General features: G+C 38.6%; 1 protein-coding gene across 2 annotated transcripts; it reads left to right on the top strand.

The window, feature by feature from the left end:
* The first annotated feature begins 1,033 nt into the window (after positions 1-1,033).
* On the top strand, positions 1,034-20,669 carry Samd9 (sterile alpha motif domain containing 9). Of its 2 annotated transcripts, XM_087658584.1 has the most exons (4): positions 1,073-1,263; positions 6,570-6,640; positions 11,666-11,825; positions 15,645-20,669. In XM_087658584.1, the coding sequence occupies exon 4, from the start codon at positions 15,654-15,656 to the stop codon at positions 20,433-20,435; it is 4,782 nt and encodes a 1,593-aa protein (XP_087514710.1). In that variant the 5' UTR covers positions 1,073-1,263; positions 6,570-6,640; positions 11,666-11,825; positions 15,645-15,653; the 3' UTR covers positions 20,436-20,669. The 2 variants fall into 2 exon arrangements, with proteins under 2 accessions (NP_001386282.1, XP_087514710.1); NM_001399353.1 differs by lacking the exon at positions 11,666-11,825 and having other exon boundaries at positions 1,034-1,263.
* The last annotated feature ends 884 nt before the right edge of the window (positions 20,670-21,553 follow it).

Here is a 21,553-nt window from a genome sequence, read left to right as displayed (position 1 = left end):
TAGGGCCAAACATCCTTAGCCACCTGTCTGTAGCAGAGGCTGCAGGCCTTACCTCCCCCTCCCCCCAAGGTCTTACATGACTGCTGTGTTCTTCTACCTCCAAAGCATGGCAGGAAAGCCCCTCTCTCCTTCCCTGCATCTCCTTTCCCACTGAGGACCCAGAAGTCCAACCTGTACTATCTACCCAGGAATTGGCTCCTGGCCTTCTTTATTGACAAATCAAAAACCAATTAGGGGACAGGACTTAAACATCACAACCTCCCCTTACACTCAGGGGAGGAGACTTGAACCCCAGTTAGAAAGGGGAATAAAGTAGTGATAGGAGGTGGATAGAGGGAGGGAATCGGGTGGAAGAGGGATGGGGAAGTGAATGGGTGCAGTTCAGGACCAGGTGGGAGGAGTGGCAGCAGATATGGCCAGAAGGACAGGAGAATGAATGAAAATCTACAGCTGGTAAGGATAGGGACATGAGGGCATGTCTTGGATGAAAGAGACTCCCAGGAGTCTATGTGGGAAACTTTAGCTGAGACTCCTAGTGGGTTCCTGATATGGAACCTGAAGTGGCCACTTCCTGTAGCCAGGCAGGATTCCCAGAGGAGGGATAAGTACAACAACCTACCCACAAAACTTTCAACCAAAAATGTGTTCTGTCTGTAAGAAATGCCTGCCTGGGGATCCTGTAGACCCACACTGGGCTGCTTTGTCTGGCTTCAGTGGGAGAGGATGCACCTAGTCTTGCAGAGACTCGTGACAGTTAAAGGGGTGGAGGGAGAGAGGATCTCAGAGGAGAAGGGGTGGCAGGATCAGGGGGGACTGTATGGAGAGGACCAGGACCGGGGACTTTATTGGTTGAGAAATAAAGTGAATTAATTAATTAATGGGGGAAAAACTCAGACTTTAAGTCTTTGGGCTTTACCGAAACAGACCAGATGGTGGCATAGTTGGTAATATAGAACAGCAGGAAAAAGAGGAAAAGAAAAGCATTTAGGGAAGTCTCTTTCCGTTTCAGAGAAACAGAAACTGAAACTGAGGCAGTTTTCAAGTCATTAGCCGCACCCTGGTGTTTCCCAGCCTATTTGTGCTGGTACCAAGGTAGACAAGCAGTCTGGTTTAGCTTACAGCAAGACTAAATGAAGTTATTTTTCCCTGACATCTTAGGAGGAAGAGAATACAGACACCAGACATTTTCTTCATCAAAATGGACAGTGTTTTCTTTTTTTCCTTTAAAATTTTCTTTTACATAGAAGAAATTTGAAAATTTGGGTAAGTACAAAATTTCTCCTTTTCTATTATTGTCATTGTTAGTGTGTGTACAGGAACAGTTTATGGAGCAGGCAAAAAACAAAACAAAAAAGCCCAAAAAGACAAAACTGAGGTTAGAAATTCAAGTATATTCAAAAACAAATCTGATTTTCTGAACTTAGAATTTCTGGGCTCTGTGTTGTTGTAAACTGTATTGTGGTCATAGCATTTCATCAAAGATGTTGTTGAAAATTAAGGACAGTTCTATTAAGATTCCTCAAAGAATAGCAGCATCTTCAGAAAGAAAAAAGAACCATTTTAATGTATACATTAGTGTGAAACACAGTCCCCTCCAATCCACTAGGGAACAGGCAGTTTGGAAAATGACATCCTCAATCCTGTGTTGGATCTAATGACAAGTCCATGTGTGGGAGACATGAAATAGATGCTCAAAGAAACAGGATGCTCAAAGAGCTTCTGCTAGGACGTTTTGGTATCATTGCAGTTTTCTGTGCCTGGTAAGAATCAGGGGCTGTGGTCTGATGTTTTTCCCCCTAAAATGTCATTCAAAGGTCTAGACGAACAATGTCATTGAATAAAGACCTACTTTCAGAAAAGACTGAGAAACCCTACAATTCAAGTCCCTCTCCCTCCTCCCTCTCCCTCTCCCTCTCCCTCTCCCTCTCCCTCTCCCTCTCCCTCTCCCTCTCTCTCTCCCTCTCTCTCTCTCTCTCTCTCTCTCGCTCTCTCTCTCTCTCTCTCTCTCTCTCTCTCTCGCTCTCTCTCTGTTCAGTCATGTAAATTCTCTTTCTTTTTTTATAGTGTAAGCTCATAATTCTGGGGAACTTTAAAACACACACACACACACACACACACACACACACACTCACATACACATTCTCTTAATTTTAGTCCTAATTAGCCTTCCTCCTGTTTTCCTATTAATAGTTTCTTCAGACTTTCAGACTGTCAGGTGTTTCTAAAAGGCTTGCACAAACCCTAAAAGGTGCTGTAGGATCACACATATATAAAAATCTTTAAGAAAGCAAAACAGCAGGGAGACTAAAAGCATGTAGATTCTCCCCAAATGGCCTCCTCTGTGGTTTTAAATGATTGATTCAAGAAAGAATTATCAAGACTCAATGAGGCTTTAAAGCAGAGGCTCTCAAACTGTGAGTCTTGACATGGGCTGCTAAGATCATCAGAAAACAGAGATATTTACTTTATATTTCCCAACAATCGCACAGTTATGGTTATGAAGTAACAGGAAAATAATTTTGTGGCTGGGGTGATGGGGTCACCACACTGTGATGAACTGTATTAATGGTTTGCAATGTTGGAGAGTTTGAGAACCTCTGTTTTAGGGGAAGCACTGTAAAAAGTGCAACTTGTGTTTTATAAGCTTGGGGTGAAAATTCATCCCTTTTATGTTATTTGTTTAATTTCTCAACCAAATGTTTCAGACCAGATCTCTCTGCCTCCAACCATGATATGAGAAATCAGCTTTATATCCTGATATGTTTATGGCATGGGCATAAGTAATTCATCTGACTCATGATTCCACCATGTATTTTTATACTATTACACTAAGATGGGTGGGGCCACAGACCTATGTATAACTACGAGGTTTCACTGATACAGTTAGGGAGATTTCAGGTATCCTGATAAGATGTGGCATAAGAGCCCTGGGCTTGTCATCAGGAGGCTGGGAACACCAGGCAGCCAGGTGGCCATCATGTGCTCACCCTCACTATGTAGGTGGTGACTGGGCAGCAGCGGTGGCTGGACAGCATAGCAAAAACAGGGAGGGGGCTGGACAGCTCCAGTGAGTATATGAGGCATGTGAGTATATGTGAATATAAGAGTAACTAGTGGGCAGTGGGATCAGGTGTTATACAAATGTATTATCAGTAAAGGCAGTCCTTTCCTGCCTCCTTCTCCCTGCTCACATCAGATTACATGTACAGGAGGAAACGGCAACAGACCTGAGACAGCGGTACTCTGTCATTTATATGTCCCTTTTACATGCCTGGGTCATTTCTGTTGAGTCCATAAAACTTTGCCCCATGAAGATATGGAAATTGATGCCCTTGAGATCTGTTTTGCTTTTCAACTTGTTAATTGAGCAGAATTGGAAAACTGTGATGGGAAAAATACTGGGAAGTTTATCACTGACTTGGACCAGGCCAAGGTATGTTGCTGTACACAGAGAAGATAGCACTTTCAATGTCATCCAGAATCTTCCATTTCTGCTCTAACCAGTACTAAATATGCTGAAATATTATGGGGTTATATAATGTAGTGTGTTATATAAACTTGGCCATTTACATATATGAAGTTTAGATTTGAAAAATGTTATATAATAAATTATGTACTTTTCTGGGAAAAAAGGTAGAATGCTGCTTTGAAACAAGGCCAATCAAGTGATAAATGTTACTAATGACCTGTAAAGTGCAAGGTGTTGGCATTGAGCAGGTTTTTGGCATAGAAAACTTGTTCATTTGGAATAACACTTTAGGAATTATACTGTTGAGCTCTTCTTGGTGGCTTATGTGAATCAACACTGAGATGTTATTGGAGGTGTGTATGAGGAAATTTGCTGTTGCAGTCCCTTGTATGGTAGAGGGGAATCCAATGTTTCAACATTTTGACAGGTAGACATCTTCAAAATTCATGTTTGAAAACCATGCCATCCACTTACAAAAGAAATCATACACACAAAGTCTCTCACCCCCCTCTCTTACACACACACACACACACACACACACACACATTCCCATACACACTCTCACACACACATACATGCACTCACCACACACATACACACACTCACACATACACACACTCACAATGTTTTAAGTAAGTTTATAACTTTGCATTGGACTATTTTTATGTAGTCATCGTCTGAGTGCAGCCAGGGAGCCTTGGGTTAGATAAGCCTGCAAGATATAGATAAAACATTTTTCTGTCTGCTTTTTAAAAATTTAAAGTGGAACAGAATACATGGAAATGTTATAATACAGGGCTGGAGAGATGGCTCGGTGAAAAAGGAGAGCACTTGTTGCATGTGCAAGTATGAGAACTTGGGTCAATCCTTAGCTCTCACTTCTGAAACCCAGGGGTAGTGACCTGACTGTAACATGTGCACTGTCTGTGGTGGAGAGTGGAAGGTCATTGGTTATTTTTGGTGGCCAGCCTAGCCACAGTTTGGGTAAGAAAACCTGTCTCAGAGTAAAAACAATAGATAGCAATAGCACAGACTCCCATTATCTTAAACCACACAAGGACATCGCATGAGTGCTCTTCTTCCCTCCCTCCTTTCCCTGCCTCTTGCCTTCCCTCCCCTTCCTTCTCTGCCCACCCCCACACAAGCACATAGGCAAAGAATCTCACAGATTTAGTAGAAATAGGTTAAAAATTTAAATACCACAATAAAACCCTTTATTTTGTATGCTGAAGAAAAATGCAAGATACAGAAAGAATGAAGGGGCATTATTAAAGGACTTTCTGATATGCTGGTATTGTAAATTCAGTTTATAAACTAGCAACTAAAATTTATAGGGTAAGAGTCCTCTTTATTGAAAGCAGTCAGATTATTCAGAAAGTTTATTCAACTACAAAATTTGCAAGCAGGATGTTAATCTTTCTACTAGACTTTTACCTCTTTCTCTCTCTCTCTCTCTCTCTCTCTCTCTCTCTTTCACACACACACACACACAGAGAGAGAGAGAAACAGAGAGACAGACAGAGACAGTGACAGAGAGTCAGAGACAGATACAGAGACAGACAGAGAGACAGAGACAGAGACAAAGCAAACAAACCATATGAGGTCTAAGAAGATTGATTAGAAACAAGATGGTCATTTAAAAAACCAACACACAAATATGCATAAAATGTAGTTTTTTCAGATTTCAAGCTGAAACCTAGTGAGGTGTTTGTATGAATCTCTTGTCTATGGAGCCTTAGTAATGGTGAGGGTAGATATGTTTCTACAGTTGATATTCTTGTGTGCGGGGGATCTAAGCCCAAGTCTAACAGTGAGCTATATCCACTAGGCAGATAACGTTGAGTTTAGTTTTGGAGAAATTAAAGAAAACAGTACTAAGAATTAACTGTGAGTGAATAAACAAGTCAAAAGCTAGTACTGAAGTCTGGTGTAGCAATACAAAGTAGTAGATGTGAATACCTTGACTTGAACTAGTCCTTACCTTTGATTCTAGACTACAAGGTAGTCTTGTTTCTACACAGCCTCTGTTCTATTTTAGTCATCTTTTTATTTCACCATGTATTTCAGAGGCATCACTAGCTGTTTAAAAGCAGAGTGATGTATATGAACTGAGCCTGTCTGCATGATATAGCTCTGACTTTTTTGTATGTTCATTTATGTACCTTCCCGTATTCAGAGTCCTTGTTCCCATTCCCAGAAAACACATCCCTATGCACAAACTACTGCAGTTACTTAGTTCAACTCTGCCTGTCCTTCACCTTCACACAGTGTGTTCTCTTCTGTCCCTCGTGAGTGACTCACACTCATCTCTGTTGTGCCTGAGTCAGCACCTCATTTTTTCCTCCACTAAAATTGTTGTGTTATAAGGTAGATATATATATATATATTTAATTTGATAAAAATCAATCAAGTTCTTTTTAATCAAATTAGCTAGGACATAATGTGTTCTCACCAGCACATTGCAAAAGTTCCAGCCTTTGCTTTCAGCAACATTTTGGGTTCTGGGGTTTTAATGACAGCTATTCTGGTTGGCATGTGCTATTATTAATCCATGCAGTTTAATTTTGAATGTGTGCATCTGGTTAAGATTTTTGTGACTTTCAAAAGCCCTACCTGATGTCAAATGCCAAGCCTTTTACTAAAGTTCACAGAATATATACATACCACTACCATCTAGGAATGGAAGCACAATGAAGAAATAAGTTTACATTCTCAGCCTGAAAACAGAAACTGAAACTAAAAGCTGAGATCAAAGATATAGTGCCCAGGTGTTACCTACCCCCTATGGCCAAACAAAAGGTAAGGATGTTCCTTCAAGAGAACAAAGGCTTTCACAGCATCAGCAAGGCTCAGCAGGGGGCAAGCCCTGACAGGGAGACCCAGGAGGGTCTGACACCCACCCAGTTACCATCCTACAGCTAGTCCTATATTGTCCTCATCTCCAACCCAGAACCAGCAAATTGTCCGAAATTCCCATAAGGAGAGACGTTTGCATCACTGGAATTTTAATGTGTAGCTCCTGTTGTGTCAGCTATCTAAAGATATAACTTTGAAAGTATAAGTTTTCCAAACTCATTGATCTTGCTTCTTTTGGACACAGTGAGAGCATCAGTGACCTCTGTGATCATCAACCTTACTTGAGGGAGTTCATTGTGTCTCCAGGCAGTTTGGGTAAGTTACATGTTTCATCTCACTTTTCAGATCTTGCTCATGTAGAGTTAGTTATAATAACTTCTGATTCACCTAATATTTGTAGCATCTAGTATTGCTGTATTCTTCTATCTCTCTTTTATTCTTGAAGAACTCTTGCATACCTGTGTCAATCACCTTTTATTGAGTACCATTTTGGACTACGTGAGCATCTTTGTTGTGACTGTTTTTACTTTTTAAATTTCTTCTTTTAACTATTGTCCCTCTTTCTTCCCTGTTTAACTTTACTATATTGTTCAATAAACTTACTAAATTATCACTCTATTTTTATAAAAGCATTTAAGGTTATATGCTCTACAAATATTTGTGGGGCTTTTTTTGAAGTTTTGATACTCAACATTTTCATTGATGTTCAATGTAAAGGTTTTCTCTTTAATGGATGCCATTGTAATTTTGTTGTTTTTTTATTTAAGTTTAACTTGTGATTACCGCCATCTACATGCACTTGTGGGAAGTAATCATATAGTTGATATACCTTTTATTAAGGTTTTTTTTTAACGGTACATGCTTTCAATGTTACAGTACAACATCACATTGAGATTTGCACATTCAAACATAAAAGCTACACACAGAGGTGGCCCGGTCTGCAGGGATTCAGAGTGGACCTGGGAGGGGGTGAAAGAATGGGGGACAGGAGGTGCAAAGAAGGAGAGCCAGTCTGCGTTCTGGTCAAGCTCTCAAAGTTTATTTCAAAAAATAGCGGCTTATAAAGACAAGCAGGCAGGAAGGTTACCCAGGACAATCCATCACTGCCACCACCCTTCCTATAGCCCTAAACCATAAATTGCAGGTATACACTGATAAGAACAGACAACTGGCTAGGTGTCCCAAGGCTGGAGGCTGTAACTGGCTTAATTTTCCTGGAGATAGGGGCCGTACAATGAGCAGAGCATTCCTGAGAAGAATTCCTGAGACAGAGCTTACTTGGCTCCTGGCACAAAGGTCTCCCTTGTTGGTCTTTATAGTTATCCTCACTCCCTTATAACCACCTCTCCTTAACTCTATTAATATGTTGTCCATTATCATGGCTTCCCCATATATGTACCTGGAAATGTGCAGATTGTGACATTAGGCTTGTTTTTTCACTAAGCAAAATTCTCCTTAGATTTCCAAAGGCTGTTTTGTATTGTGGTTTCCTTATAAAATATCCCCTGAAGGCTCATGTGGTGAAGGCTTGGTCCCCTACAGTATACAGAAATGCTGCATCTTAAAAAATGAATGCATCATGAAGACTCTGACCTAATAAATGGATTAATCTATTGATTGATTTGTGGTTTGATGGCTTTGTTGGAAGATGGTAGAAACTAAAGGAAGTGACCTAGCTGCTGGAAGTTAGGTTTGTTAGTCGAGGCATGCTTTGAAGTTTTATTTAATCTACCATACTCTTTCCCTCTGCTTCCCTATCTGCTTTCTGACTGACATGAGGTGAGAAGCTTTCCTCCACTTTGTCTTTCTTCTATGACATTTATGAGTTACTTTGCCTAAGTTGACCATCTCCAGTTTCACCCATTTATTGCAAGTGACATAATTTTTTTGTGGCTGAGTAGTTCACTATCATATATATATATATATATATATATATATATATATATATATATGATAAGAGAACTACTTATAAGAGAAAAGACACCTTGATAATTTTCTAACTGGTCTATTATGATAACTGCCATAGTAAAAATGAATATATTGAAATCTTTATTTTACAGTAAGTTTCATTTTTTCATTATGTGACAGAGGTAGTATATCTAGATGAAATGTTGGGGTAATTTTACATTTTTCTTATAAGCTTTATACCGATTTCCATAGTAATTAAATAATTCATATTACCACCAACATTATTTAAGGGCTCCCTCTCACTTACCACTGCCACATCTTGGCTTCTTCAGTGCCTCAGAGTTGCATTCCTAAGAGCTTCTACCTTCTTGGTTGGATTTATTCATGGGCATTGTTTAAGGTTACTGTGAAAGCTATTATTTTTCTGATTTATTTTCCTGAATGTTCTTTATTAGTTCATTATTATTATTAGGAAAGCTACTAAATTTCATTTGTTGAATTTGTATTTTCCTACTTAGCTATAAGTATTTGTTATAACTAAGAGTTTTCTGGCGATACTGTCCCGGTATCTTTCAGGATAATGTCACCTAGAAACAATTTACTTTTTCCTTTCCCATTTGTGTCACTTCTGTTCCTTCTGTTTTACTGGTCTAGTAAAGACATTCAACAGTATATTGAAAGCACTGCTCTTCCATGGCCTCCCCATCAGTTTCTGACTCCAGGCTCCTTGCCTAAATTCCCGCCTTGGATTCTGTCAGTGATGGACTAGGCTTAGAATATATAAGCCAAATAAGGCTAAGCTTCCCTAAAGTACCTTTAGTCACAGTCTTTATTAGGGAAACAGAAAGTAAAACAAAACAGTAACTCCTCAGCCCACTTTCACATCTAGATAGTTCTAAACTCAGTAAGAGTGGACACCTTTTCTCATTTTCTTGTTTTAAAGGAAACACTTTCATCGTTTCATTTTTGTGATCTAGGATTGCAGTTTGTATTGTCACTTGTAACACCACTGTGACCAAACTGACAAAAAGCATCTGAGCAGGCAGGATTTACTTTAATTTAAGGTCTTAGAATAGGGAAAGCATAGTAACAACAGTTTTCTGTTAAATCAGCATATCAGGAAGGAGAAAGAGACCTTGGGAAGAAATGGAGACTGGCTAGCTCCTCTACCATGGCTAGACACCATGCCCAGAATATTCTATAACCTCCCAAAACAGTGTCACCAGCTAGGAAGCAAGTGTGCAAACACATGAAGCAGTGGGAGATATTTCACGCTCAAGTCATAGTATTTCACATCTGGTGCCCCTACGCTTATAGTCATCTCATATTGACAAGTCTATGCAAACTCCTCTGGATTTTACAATCCCAACAATTTCAAAGGATTGAATACTCAAGGCAATCATTTAACTGTGAGTGGTATCACATGGGAGAAAAGGTTTATTTGCTTCTACATACAAAGGTACTGATTAAATATTCCCAACCCATGAAGAGGAATGGAAGTATAGCAAGCAAAGATCAAAACTAATCTGTAGCTTAGAGTGAAAAAAGAAAGTAGAGAAGGTTTCACATACTGCTGAGGAAAATATGCTTTATCTATTGGGAAGAATGTCCCAGAGACAACTGTTGAGCACAGTAGATCTAAAGTGTAATTTTCTTACGAAGTTTCTTTGCTAAACACTTTAGAAGAACTATCTAGATCTGTTAGTGTGATGATGGGTCACTGTTTTGCTTTGCTTCCTGTTTACCTCATAAAGACCATGACATAGAATGATTTGGGGGGAAGAATGGGTTAATTTGGCTTATCTATCCCAATCACAGTCCATCACTTAGGGAAACCAAGGTTCCCAGTCACAGGCCATCACTAAGGGAAGACAGGAATCCAAGCCATAGTTCATCATTGAGGGAATCCAGGGACCCCAGTCACAGCCTGTCACTGAGGAAAGTCAGAGACCCCACTCACAGTGTATCACTGAGGGAAGCCAACGCTGGAACTTAGACAGGAACGTGGACTCAATAACTGAAGCAGAGGTCATGGAAGAGCACTGTGGTTTTGGTTTACCTCCCATGACTTACTCAACCTGCTATTTTATACAACATAAGACAACCTGGCCAAGGGTGTTACCACCTACAGTGGGCCAGCCCCTCCCACATTAATCATTAATCATAAAAATGCCCTGCAGACTTACCTGCAGTACAATCTAATAGAAAAAGTTTCTCAGCCAAGGTTCCTTCTTCCCACATGACCCTGACTTCTATCAAGTTAACAAAAAATTAACCAGCAAATCACCAACATTTACCATGTTAGGATTTACTTAACCTTTGTAATTTTTAATGTTTATTGCATATGATTACGAGTTTCAAGATTCAGTCCTTAAATATTTACAAGACTATATCCTCTCAAAGAATTGCTTCCCTTATTAAAATGCTATAACTCTTTTCATCTCTCTTATTTTCTTGATTTCCCTTTTAATGGAAATATTTATTTTTGTATATGTATTCTGATTATGGTTTCCTTCAGCAGCCCCTTCAAGATCCTTTACCACTCACCTCTCATTGGATCCACACCCTTTCTACAGAATGATAATATCTTAGTCAGGATTTCTATTCCTCCAAAACATCATGACCAAAAAGCAAGTTGGGGAGGAAAGGATTTATTCATTTATTCAACTTACACTTCCACATTGCTGTTCATCAACAAAGGAAGTCAGGACTAGAACTCAAGCAGGTCAGGAAGCAGGACCTGATGCAGAGGCCATGAATGGATGTAATTTACTGGCTTGTTTTCCCGGGCTTTCTCTGCTTGCTTTCTTATAGAACCCAAGACTACTAGCCTAGGGATGGCACCACACACTATGGGCCCTCCCAACCTTGATCTCTAGTTGAGAAAATGCTATACAGCTGGATCTCATGGAAGCATTTCTTCAGGGGAGGCTCCTTTGTGATAACTCCAGCTTGTGTCAAGTTGACACACAAAACCAGACAGTATAGATAATAAATAAGATAAAACAAAAACAAACATACAAAGAGGAATAAGGCAAAACCAAACCAATCCAAAAACAAAACCTACAAAAAACCCAAAAGACAAACAATCAAAAAACAGAAGAAATGAACCAAACAAAAAGCATTGAAAACTTGGGTATTACTCTAATAGGTTTGCCTTCACATGTTTCTTGGTCTTTTTTCCTTGAGGTTTTTTACTATTCTTTGTTCTGTACATTTAGTATTTTGATTTTTTTATATGTCATGGGGAATTTCTTTTCTGATCCAGTTTTTTTTTGGTGTTCAGTTTGCTTCTTGCACCTTGATAGAGACCACTTTCTTTAGGGTAGGAACATTTTCTTCTATGGTTTTGTTAAAAATATTTTCTGGGCCTTTTTCCTGGGTTTCTTTTCTTTCCTCTATTTCTAATTGTAGGTTGATGTCATTATGCAGGTGAAAGCAGACAAGATAAAACAAGGCCTGTCATTGGACTAGAAGGAAGGGAGATGGGGACAGAGGTTTTAGAAGGAGAGAGAGAAGCAAGAATGAGGAGCTAGGAGAATCAAGATGGACTGGAGAAGCATAACTCAGATCCGAGTGGTCTTGAATCTAGGTGGGAGGTTTTTATCCTTATTTTAAGTTTACTGTGTGGATGTATTGTGGATTGAGAATTTAACATATAAATATGATTTTTGGGTTGCAATTTATTGAGTTATGATTTTAATGGGTTGTTGGGAGATTATACCATAAGTATTAGGCAGTGGATGCTAGACATGTAAACAGAGCAGTGGCAGAGAGTTATGAGAGGGTAGCCACCACTGGGACCAAAGGGTAGATGTTGGGAATGTAAGCAGAGTCCACAGTAAGAGATCGGAGAGATAGGCAGTCTCTGTATGAAACTGGCATGATAGCAACCCACCTTGGGAACTAGAAAGGTAGAGATATTGATACTGGGCTCAGAGCAGTGTGAGATGGGACAGAGCTTAGTGGATGTGACGCTTTGCTAACTAAGATGAAAATATCCCACAGATGCCATGTGACCCTCGGTGCCAGCACTATTGCGGGATAAAAGAAACCATTTTTAAATAATTACTGCAACATCTATTACTCATAATTGGGACTTTTCATAGTGTTCTAGGTTGCCTGGGTGTTCATACCTAGATTTTTTTATACTTAACATTTTCTTTCACCAAGATATTGATTTTTTTTCTTTCTTCAAAGCTTGAGAGTCTGTCTTCCATTCCTGTTATTCTATTGGTGAAGCTTGCTTTGATTCCTACATTTTTTCATTTACAGTTTTACTGCAGTTGGGTTCCCATTTCCACTTTCATATCTTGGACTATTTTCTTCATTTCCATCTGCTATATGTTTTCATGGGTTTCATTAATGGGTTTATCTCCTCTTTAAGGTCCCTGGAAATACTCATGATAGCTATTTTTGAAGTCCTTTCTTGAGCTTCTGCTGCATTGCATTCTCGAGGCCAATAAGGCTGTTGGGCTCTAGTGAAGTCATATTTTCCTTGCTGTTATTAATTACTATAATAAGGCTGCTATTGTTTTTATGCTGTTATTTGGGCACCTGGGTTTGAGATCATTGTGCTGATATTAGGTTTTCTCTTTGTTCTGTGGGAGTTTCATTCCTGGTTTTCCTATGTTCTTTTGGGTTCTTTGGACTGTGTGGTGTCTGCAGGTTGCCTGGGAGAGTATGCTTCGGAAATCCAGGTGTGACCACTAAGGATTTCAGGTAGAAAAAATTTTTGAGACACTAGAAGCTGACACTAAGAAATGTAGATGAACTAGAAGAGCTGGGAGAATCCATAAAAGGGAGGGAAGCTGGGTGTGCCACCAGGATCTGTGTAGACTCCTGGATGTGCTGGCAGAGAAGCCATAGCATGTTGTCTGTTACAAAGGTGAGTGTGAAAGTGGATGATTGTAATTGGAGAAGAGGAGGGAAAGTGATGATCACTGATTCCCTGGCCAGCATGGCCAGAGGGTTTCCAGGGGGTAACTATAGGTGTTGTTGGCTAGGACAAAGGGGTGAGGCAGTGGAGGAAAGCTGTAGGAAAATATATGCATGATCACTGGGAATGGGAGCAGAGAGGAAGAAGAGACTGCAGTGGATAGTTTGCTACAAAGAACACACATACACAGACACAGACACAGACACACACATACACACACACACACACACACACCATTTATTGAAATGATTTACAGGCTGTAGTTCAGCTAATTCAACAATAGCTGTCTGTGAATAGAATGTCCAAGAATGCTCAGTCCATAAGATTAGATGTCTCAGCTGGTCTTCAGTATATGCTATGATCCTAAAGAGGTATACTCTAAAGCCAGTGAAGAAATGAACTTGCTAGCAAGTTAATAGAATCAGGAAAAGCTTTCTTCTTCTATGTCTTTACACAGACATCCATTAGAAAGTATGGCACAATTAATGGTGTGTCTTCCTATTAAAAAATCTGGACTAGGGTAGATTTACCACTTTAAACCAGGCAATACATCTCTCCTAGGTGTACTTGATTGTATATTCATTTATTCATTGTGGTTACTTTTAAGATAACAATCCATTACTTTATTGTAGTTCATTCAAGATGTAATAAAGTTGACAACCAATACTAGCCATCCCACTGGGCCTGGCTTGAACTTTTAAAAACTTCAAAGTCTACCCCCTAGTGGCATACTTTCTCCAAAAAGTCACATCCTAATCCTTTCAAATAGTGCCACTCTCTGAGCATTCCAATATATGAACCTACAGAGGACTCAGTCTTATTCAAATCACTACAATGTCCCAAAATTTGTTTCTATAGTAATTCTAAACATCCATTAAGCTGACAATCATGTGAGCCCGCCATGTGCATTCACATAAAACATGCTGCAAGGTTCACTAAACACATGCATTAAAATCTAAAAGATTACATTGTGCTTGGCAAGCATTCTGTATGATTTCAATTATTTAAAATGTGTTGAAGTTTGCTTTGTAACTTGGGAAATAGAAAATCTTGACTATTAAAAATGGTATTTTGTTGTTCTTGGAGTATTCTATAAATACAATTTGAAGCCTATTGATAGACAGTGATGTTAAATTGGTAATGTTAAAGTCTTCTGTATGTTTCCCTATTCCTGTTTAACTGTCATCTCAACTGTTAAGGCAAGGAAAGGTACTGAGGGCTCCAGTTATACATGCATATTTGCTTAAAATTGCAAAATCCTATCAGTGTTTACATCACAAAGTTACTAACAGTTTTGCCTGTTGCAAATACCTTTAGGATTTTTGTGACATCTTGTTAGGTGAACTTTTATAAATATTTAATACCATAGTCTGTGATTATTTTCTTTATACTGTTATCTACTTTGTCTGCAGTTAGTTAGTATAACTACTTCTATGCGTATTAAATAATATTTAAATGGTATAAATCTATGCATACTATTACTTTCAATGTGTTCAACTCATATTTTAATTGGACATCATATAAACAGGATGCAGTGTAGTAATATTTTTAATCCAATCCACCAACTTAGTGTTTTTAATTTCTGTATATAAAACATTTATAGTGAAAGTGGTTATTGATATGATGGGAGTCAATCCTGTAATGCTAAATACTGGCCCTGGTTGCCTCAGGGAGTAGAGAATCCACACTTATACCAAGTGATGCTATGTGACTTTGTTCCTTAATTTAAAACTATTGGTTAAATAAATATGTTGACAGACTATAGCTGGGCAGAAGAGAGGTAGGTGGGGTTTTGGGTGCTGGGTTTGGGGTCTGAGGAGACCATGAGGTAAAGAGAAGAAGGTAGAGAGAGAAGGCACCATGGGGTAGGTGAGTCATGAAAACATGGCAGTGAGAGTTGGCCAATTTGAGTTAGGAGCAGCCCAGATGGAACAGAAAAAGTTATAACTTGGGGTTATTGATGGGGAAGTAGATTATAACAACTCAGAGGGTATACATCAGCCCATCCTGAGTGCTTTAAAGGTTTTATTAAAGATATAAAGGGTTTTTTAATATCTGGGAGCCAAATGATCAAAGGTAGGCTAGAAAACCCCAATTTGAGATTAAACCATACTACAACACATATTTTTATTTTCTTCTATATAGCAGAGTTGAATATTCATAATAATACAGAAAACACATGTTATAAGTGATAACCATAAAAAGCATGATCTATGAATGGAAGTATTCCCAATATATATTTAGTATATAAAGTAAAAAGAGAAAGGAGGACTGGAAATAATGTGCTACAAGTCATGTAAGGATAAGTGCTGTGCATTTAGATTTGGGGGTATTTCTCTTGGTTGATATAGAATAAGCTGGTGTCAAAAACTGTTCAAATGTTGTGATATGTACATTTTACCTATTTAAAAACAGAATGCTTCACATTTTCACTTATATACTACAGCATATTTTTTTCTCTTCTCTATACAGCTAATCAGAATGGCAGAGACACTCAACCTTCCAAAAAACACAGATGACTGGACAAAAGAGGATGTAAACCTGTGGCTAGAAAGTCATAGGATTGACCAAAAGCACAGGGAAATCTTGATGGCACAAGATGTGAGTGGAGTAGTCTTGAAGTGGTTAAATAAAAAAAATCTTGTTGAAATGGGCATAACCCATGGGCCAGCTATCCAAATAGAAGAGCTATTCAAAGAATTGCAGAAAACACCCAAAGAAAATCTTACTAAGACATGTAAGAAGACAAAAGGCAGAAAAAATATCCCTAAAACCCAGACAGAAAGTAGAGAGACTTCAAATCAAAACCAGAGAGCTGAAGAGAACTCATGCAAGGCTGACACCTCTGCAGTGAGTCCAGAAGGAAACTCACAAAGGACTGCAGCAAGTCCAGAGGCTAAAGGTTCTAAATCAGAAAAAAATGACCTAGTAGAAGATAAAGCAGTCCAACAGGATAAGCAGGCATCTCCAGGACCAACGTGCATTGCATATCCTTTCAATGAGTTCAGTAATCCATATCGTTACAAATTACATTTCATCCTACAGCCTGAAACAGGGCCACTCAATCTCATTGACCCAGTACATGAGTTCAAAGCCTTAACAAACACAGAGACAGCCACAGAGGAGGACATAAAGATGAAATTTAGCAACGAAGTCTTCCGATTTGCTTCAGCTTGTATGAACTCACGTACTAATGGCACCATTCATTTTGGAGTCCAAGACAAACCCCAAGGAAGGATTGTTGGCATGGAGCTCACCACCGTCACTAAAGATGCCCTCATTGACCACTTCAATCTGATGATAGTCCAGTATTTTGAGGTCCATCAAGTCCAACAAGCAAAGAAGTGCATTCGAGAGCCAAGATTTGTGGAAGTTTTACTGCCAAATAGTACTCCATCTAATAAATTTGTTATTGAGGTGGATATCATTCCACAATATTCAGAATGCAAAGAAGATTTCTTCCAAATAAAAATGCATTGGCATAAGGATGAAACATGGCAACAAATTCCAAAATACTCGGTCTTTGTGAGAGATGGTCCGAAAAGTAAGGACATCATAGGGAATAAAGCTGATTTCAAAGCTTTTAAGTTAGACCTAAAAGCACTGGCAGACTCTAGGAAAGAAGCAGAAAAAAAATCCAAAGTAAAATCAGATGGAAGCAACAGTCAGGGGCAAAAGCTAATTGACCTGTTGACAGGAAATAAGGATCTGCTAGATAACTCACACTATGAATGGTACATTCTTGTAACAAATAAATGTCATCCAGATCAAACCAAACACCTAGATTTCCTGAAGGAAATTAAATGGTTTGCTGTACTAGAGTTTGATCCTGAGTCTGAGAGCAATGGTGTGGTCAAGGCTTTCAAAGGAAGCCGAGTAGCAAACCTCCACTTTCCAAGCCTATTTATAGAAGAAAAACCCACAGTAAGTGAAAAGATTTCCAGTCTGAATCTTTATCAGCAACCTAGCTGGATTTTCTGCAATGGCAGGTTAGACCTAGAGAGTGACAAATACCAACCCTTAGATCCGATATCCTGGCAAAGAGAGAGAGCTTCTGAAGTCAGAAGACTGATTTCATTTCTTACACGTGATGACATAATGCCAAGAGGGAAATTTCTGGTAGTGTTTTTATTACTGTCCTCTGTGGAAGACCCAAGAGATCCCCTTATTGAGACTTTCTGTGCTTTCTATCAAGATCTTAATGGAATGGAAAATATACTGTGCATTTGTGTACACCCACACATATATCAGGTATGGAAAGACCTACTTGAAGTAAGATTATCAAGCCAGCAAGATGAATTATCAAGCCAAAGCATTTTTAGTTTAAATCTTGCAGAGATAAATGGCACTATTCTTAAATTAAAATCTTTAACTCAGTCTTCGAAGCGATTCTTGCCATCTGTTGGCTCATCTACTGTCCTTCTGAAAAGGGAAGAAGAAATTATGACTGCCTTGGAAATCCTCTGTGAAAATGAATGCGAAGGTACACTCTTGGAGAAAGATAGAGAGAAATTATTTGAATTTAAGACATCCAAAGAGAAAGACTTCTACAGGGGTGGCAAAGTGTCTTGGTGGAACTTCTACTTTTCTTCTGAAAACTATTCTTCATCATTTGTCAAAAGGGATAAATATGTAAAACTTGAAAAAAAGATTCAAGAATGGGCAGATTCTTCTCAGCCAGTATGTGCAAAAATTATTCACCTCTATCATCATCCAGGCTGTGGAGGGACTACTTTAGCAATGCACATCCTCTGGGAACTAAGGAAGAAATTTAGATGTGCTGTGCTGAAAAATAAGACAGAGGACTTTTCAGAAATTGGAGAACAGGTAACAAATTTAATCACGTATGGAGCAACAAACCATCAGGAGTATTTACCTGTGCTGCTCCTTGTTGATGATTTTGAAGAGCAAGACAACGTCTACCTTCTTCAGACCTCCATCCAAACGGCTGTGGCTAAGAAACACATTCGATATGAGAAGCCTCTAGTAATCATTCTCAATTGTACAAGGTCACAAAATCCTGAGAAAAGTGCAAAGAACCCAGACAGTGTTGCCCTAGTACAACAACTCTCTGACAAAGAACAAAGAGCATTTGAGTTGAAGCTGACAGAAATCAAAGAACAGCATAAAAACGTTGAAGATTTTTATTCTTTCATGATCATGAAAACCAACTTTAACAAAGAGTACATAGAAAATGTGGTCAGGAACATTCTGAAAGGGCAAAATGTCACCACCAAAGAAGCAAAGCTCTTTGCTTTCCTGGCTCTCCTTAATGCATTTGTACCTGACACTACCATTTCTCTTTCACAGTGTGAGCTTTTCCTAGGAATCTCAAACAAGAAGGCTTACTGGGGGACAGAAAAGTTTGAAGATAAGATGGGTACTTACTCCACAATTCTAATCAAATCAGAGGTGATCGAATGTGGGAGCTACTGTGGAGTGCGCATCATTCACCATTTGATTGCCACTCTCTCCCTGGAGGAATTGAAGAGAAGCTACAATTTGAGCAAAAGTAAAATTGTGATGGATATGTTAACAGAAAACTTGTTCTATGACACTGGTATAGGAAAAAGCAAATTTTACCAAGACATGCAAACATTGCTGATCACAAGACAGCGCAATGAACATGAACGTGAGACAGGAAACTGGTTTTCTCCATTCATTGAAGCCTTACATAAAGATGAAGGAAATGATGCAGTGAAAGCTGTATTACATGAAGCTACACGTAGGTTCGACCCCAATGCATTCATCTGCCAAGCTTTAGCCAGACATTTCTACCTTAAAGAGAAGGACTTTGAAAGTGCTCTACTTTGGGCAAAACAAGCAAGAAAAATAGCGCCTAATAATTCTTACATCTCAGATACACTAGGTCAAGTCTACAAAAGTAAACTAAGATGGTGGGTAGAGGATAATATAAAAAATGGGATTATCTCGGTGGATGAGCTAACTGAACTTTTAGATTTAGCGAAGCATGCATCAGAGGCTTTCAAAGACTCTCAACAGCAAACTGAAGACCGAGAATATGAAGGGAAAGAAAGCGTGTATCAGAAGTCAAAAAGGAGGTATGACACTTACAACATAGCTGGTTATCAAGGAGAGATAGAAGTTGGCCTCTATACCATCCAGATCCTCAAACTTCTTCCTTTTTTTAACAGCAAAAATGAACTATCTCGACAAGTTATGATCAACTTTATATCAGGAAATTGTGATATACCAGGGGATCTAAATGAATTTAAGTCAGTATTGAAGAATTTTATTTCTTATCTAACTAACCTGCAGTCTTCTTTGAAGAAATCCTTTGATTTTTTTGATGATTACTTTGTCCTTCTAAAACCCAGAAACAATATAGAGCAATATGAAGAGGCTAAAAGTCGGAGAAAGGTGGCCATGTACTTTAAGAAGTATGTAGAAATATTTGGCCCCTTGGCAGAATTACAAAATCAAAATTTTAGATCAAAGCTCAGTCTACCACTACAAGTAGAAAGGACTCGGAGAAGCCTAGAAGCTTTAAAAGCAGACAAGTTTTCTGGACTCTTGGAATACCTTATCAAAAGTCCAAAAGATACGGTGAGCTCCATGGAAGATATTGTGAATAAATATACTTTCCTTCTTGAGCAATGTGCTATCAAAATCCAACAAAAGGAAAAGCAAAATTTTATCTTGGCCAGCATCATTCTCTCTTGTATTAACCCTATCTCCAAGTTCGTGAAGCCCATTAAAAAACTGAAAGAACAGCTTCGAGAGATCCTGCAACCAATAGGACTGACTTACCAGTTTTCAGAACCTTATTTTCTAGCCTCTCTTTTATTCTGGCCAGAAAACCAACAACTAGATCAAGATTCTAAACAAATGGAAAAGTATGCTCAAGCACTGGAGAAATCTTTCCGGGGGCAGTATAAACGTTTGTATCGCACAAAGCAACCAATTGCATATTTCTTTCTTGGGAAAGGCAACAGTAGGAATAGACTGATTCACAAAGGAAAAATTGATGAAAATTTTGAAAATTTATCAGATATTAATTCCTGGTGGCATACAGGAAAAGTATGGGAAGAGAAAAAGGTCCAGGATCTTTTAGTTCGTTTACCGGGACGAGCTGAAAACAACTGTTTATACATAGAGTATGGGATCAATGAAAAAATCACAATACCAATTAAACCCACTCATTTTGGTCAGCTTAGAAGTGGGAGGAGCATAGAAAAGGTGTCTTTTTACCTAGGATTTTCCATTGGCGGCCTTCTTGCTTATGACATTAAAATTGTTTAAGACCTTGAGTTTCTCAAGAGATATGGTTTTAATATCAACTTTTTTCTTTAATTTACTTATAGATACCACTCTTAATAATTCTGTGTAGTGGGGAAAGGAAGAGTAGTAGAAGAAAAACAAGACTGAGCCTCACTTGGGTATTTCTGTGCATAGGGTTCTTTTTACTCTTCCCTCTGTGTTGGCAAGAAATTCTTCTAAAACTTCTGCAAAATAAAATCGGACAAAAATATGCAATTTGTTTTCATCTTCATTTTTTCACTAGAATCTTGCTGGGGCAGTTTTCCTCCTGCCTTCTGCATTAAACTTATCTCTATAATCTATCAGTTAACTCTTTTCTTTTAATTGACAAATAGGCACTTGGGGTAAGCAATGTGATTTAAAAATGTGTATACATTAACAAATGGTTAAGTTAAGCTGAGTAACATACTCATTGCTTTACAACTTATGTCTTGTTATAAGAACATTTGAAATTTATTCTCTTAGTCTTTTTCTTTTTCCCACATCCCTCTCTCTGTTTTGAGTTGTTGCTTTTAAATCAGGGTCTCTCTTTTTACATAACCCTGGCTGTCCTGGAACTCATTAAGTAAACCAGTCTGGCCTTGAAATCACAGGCATCTGACTGCCTCTGCCTCCCAAGTACTAGAATCAAAGGTGTGTACTACCATGCCAGCCTACAATTTTCAAAAATATGTTACTTTGTTATTAACTATAATTGTCATACTATATAATAGACCCTCTTGTTTAACTGCCCATCATATCCATTTACTTGTATCACCCCATTTTAAACACATACCTAGTACTCATCACATAGTCTTTGTTCAATGCCTTTGCCCCTTTGAGTACAATTTCTTGGATTCCACATTTATATGAAAATATAGGTGATTTTTATGTACTTGAGTTATTATTTTAAAATCACTATTTGTTAAGATGTTTTAATGATTTTTAAACATAATCCCTCTAATTCAAAACAGCCTTAGTTTGGAAATCTAGAGTGTCTGGCCAAGTCTTTTTGTTGTTCTTGTTTTTCTGAGTCACTTCCCACCCTGGCCCAGGTCTCTGTGCATTCTGCATAGAATCATTCCAGCTGAAGTGTAGACTTCCTGGCTGACACTTTTCAA

This window comes from Rattus norvegicus, chromosome 4, assembly GCF_021556685.1.
Source record: "Rattus norvegicus strain SHRSP/BbbUtx chromosome 4, alternate assembly SHRSP_T2T, whole genome shotgun sequence".
Classification (NCBI taxonomy): Eukaryota; Metazoa; Chordata; class Mammalia; order Rodentia; family Muridae; genus Rattus; species Rattus norvegicus.
This window is presented reverse-complemented; position numbering and strand designations above follow the sequence as displayed.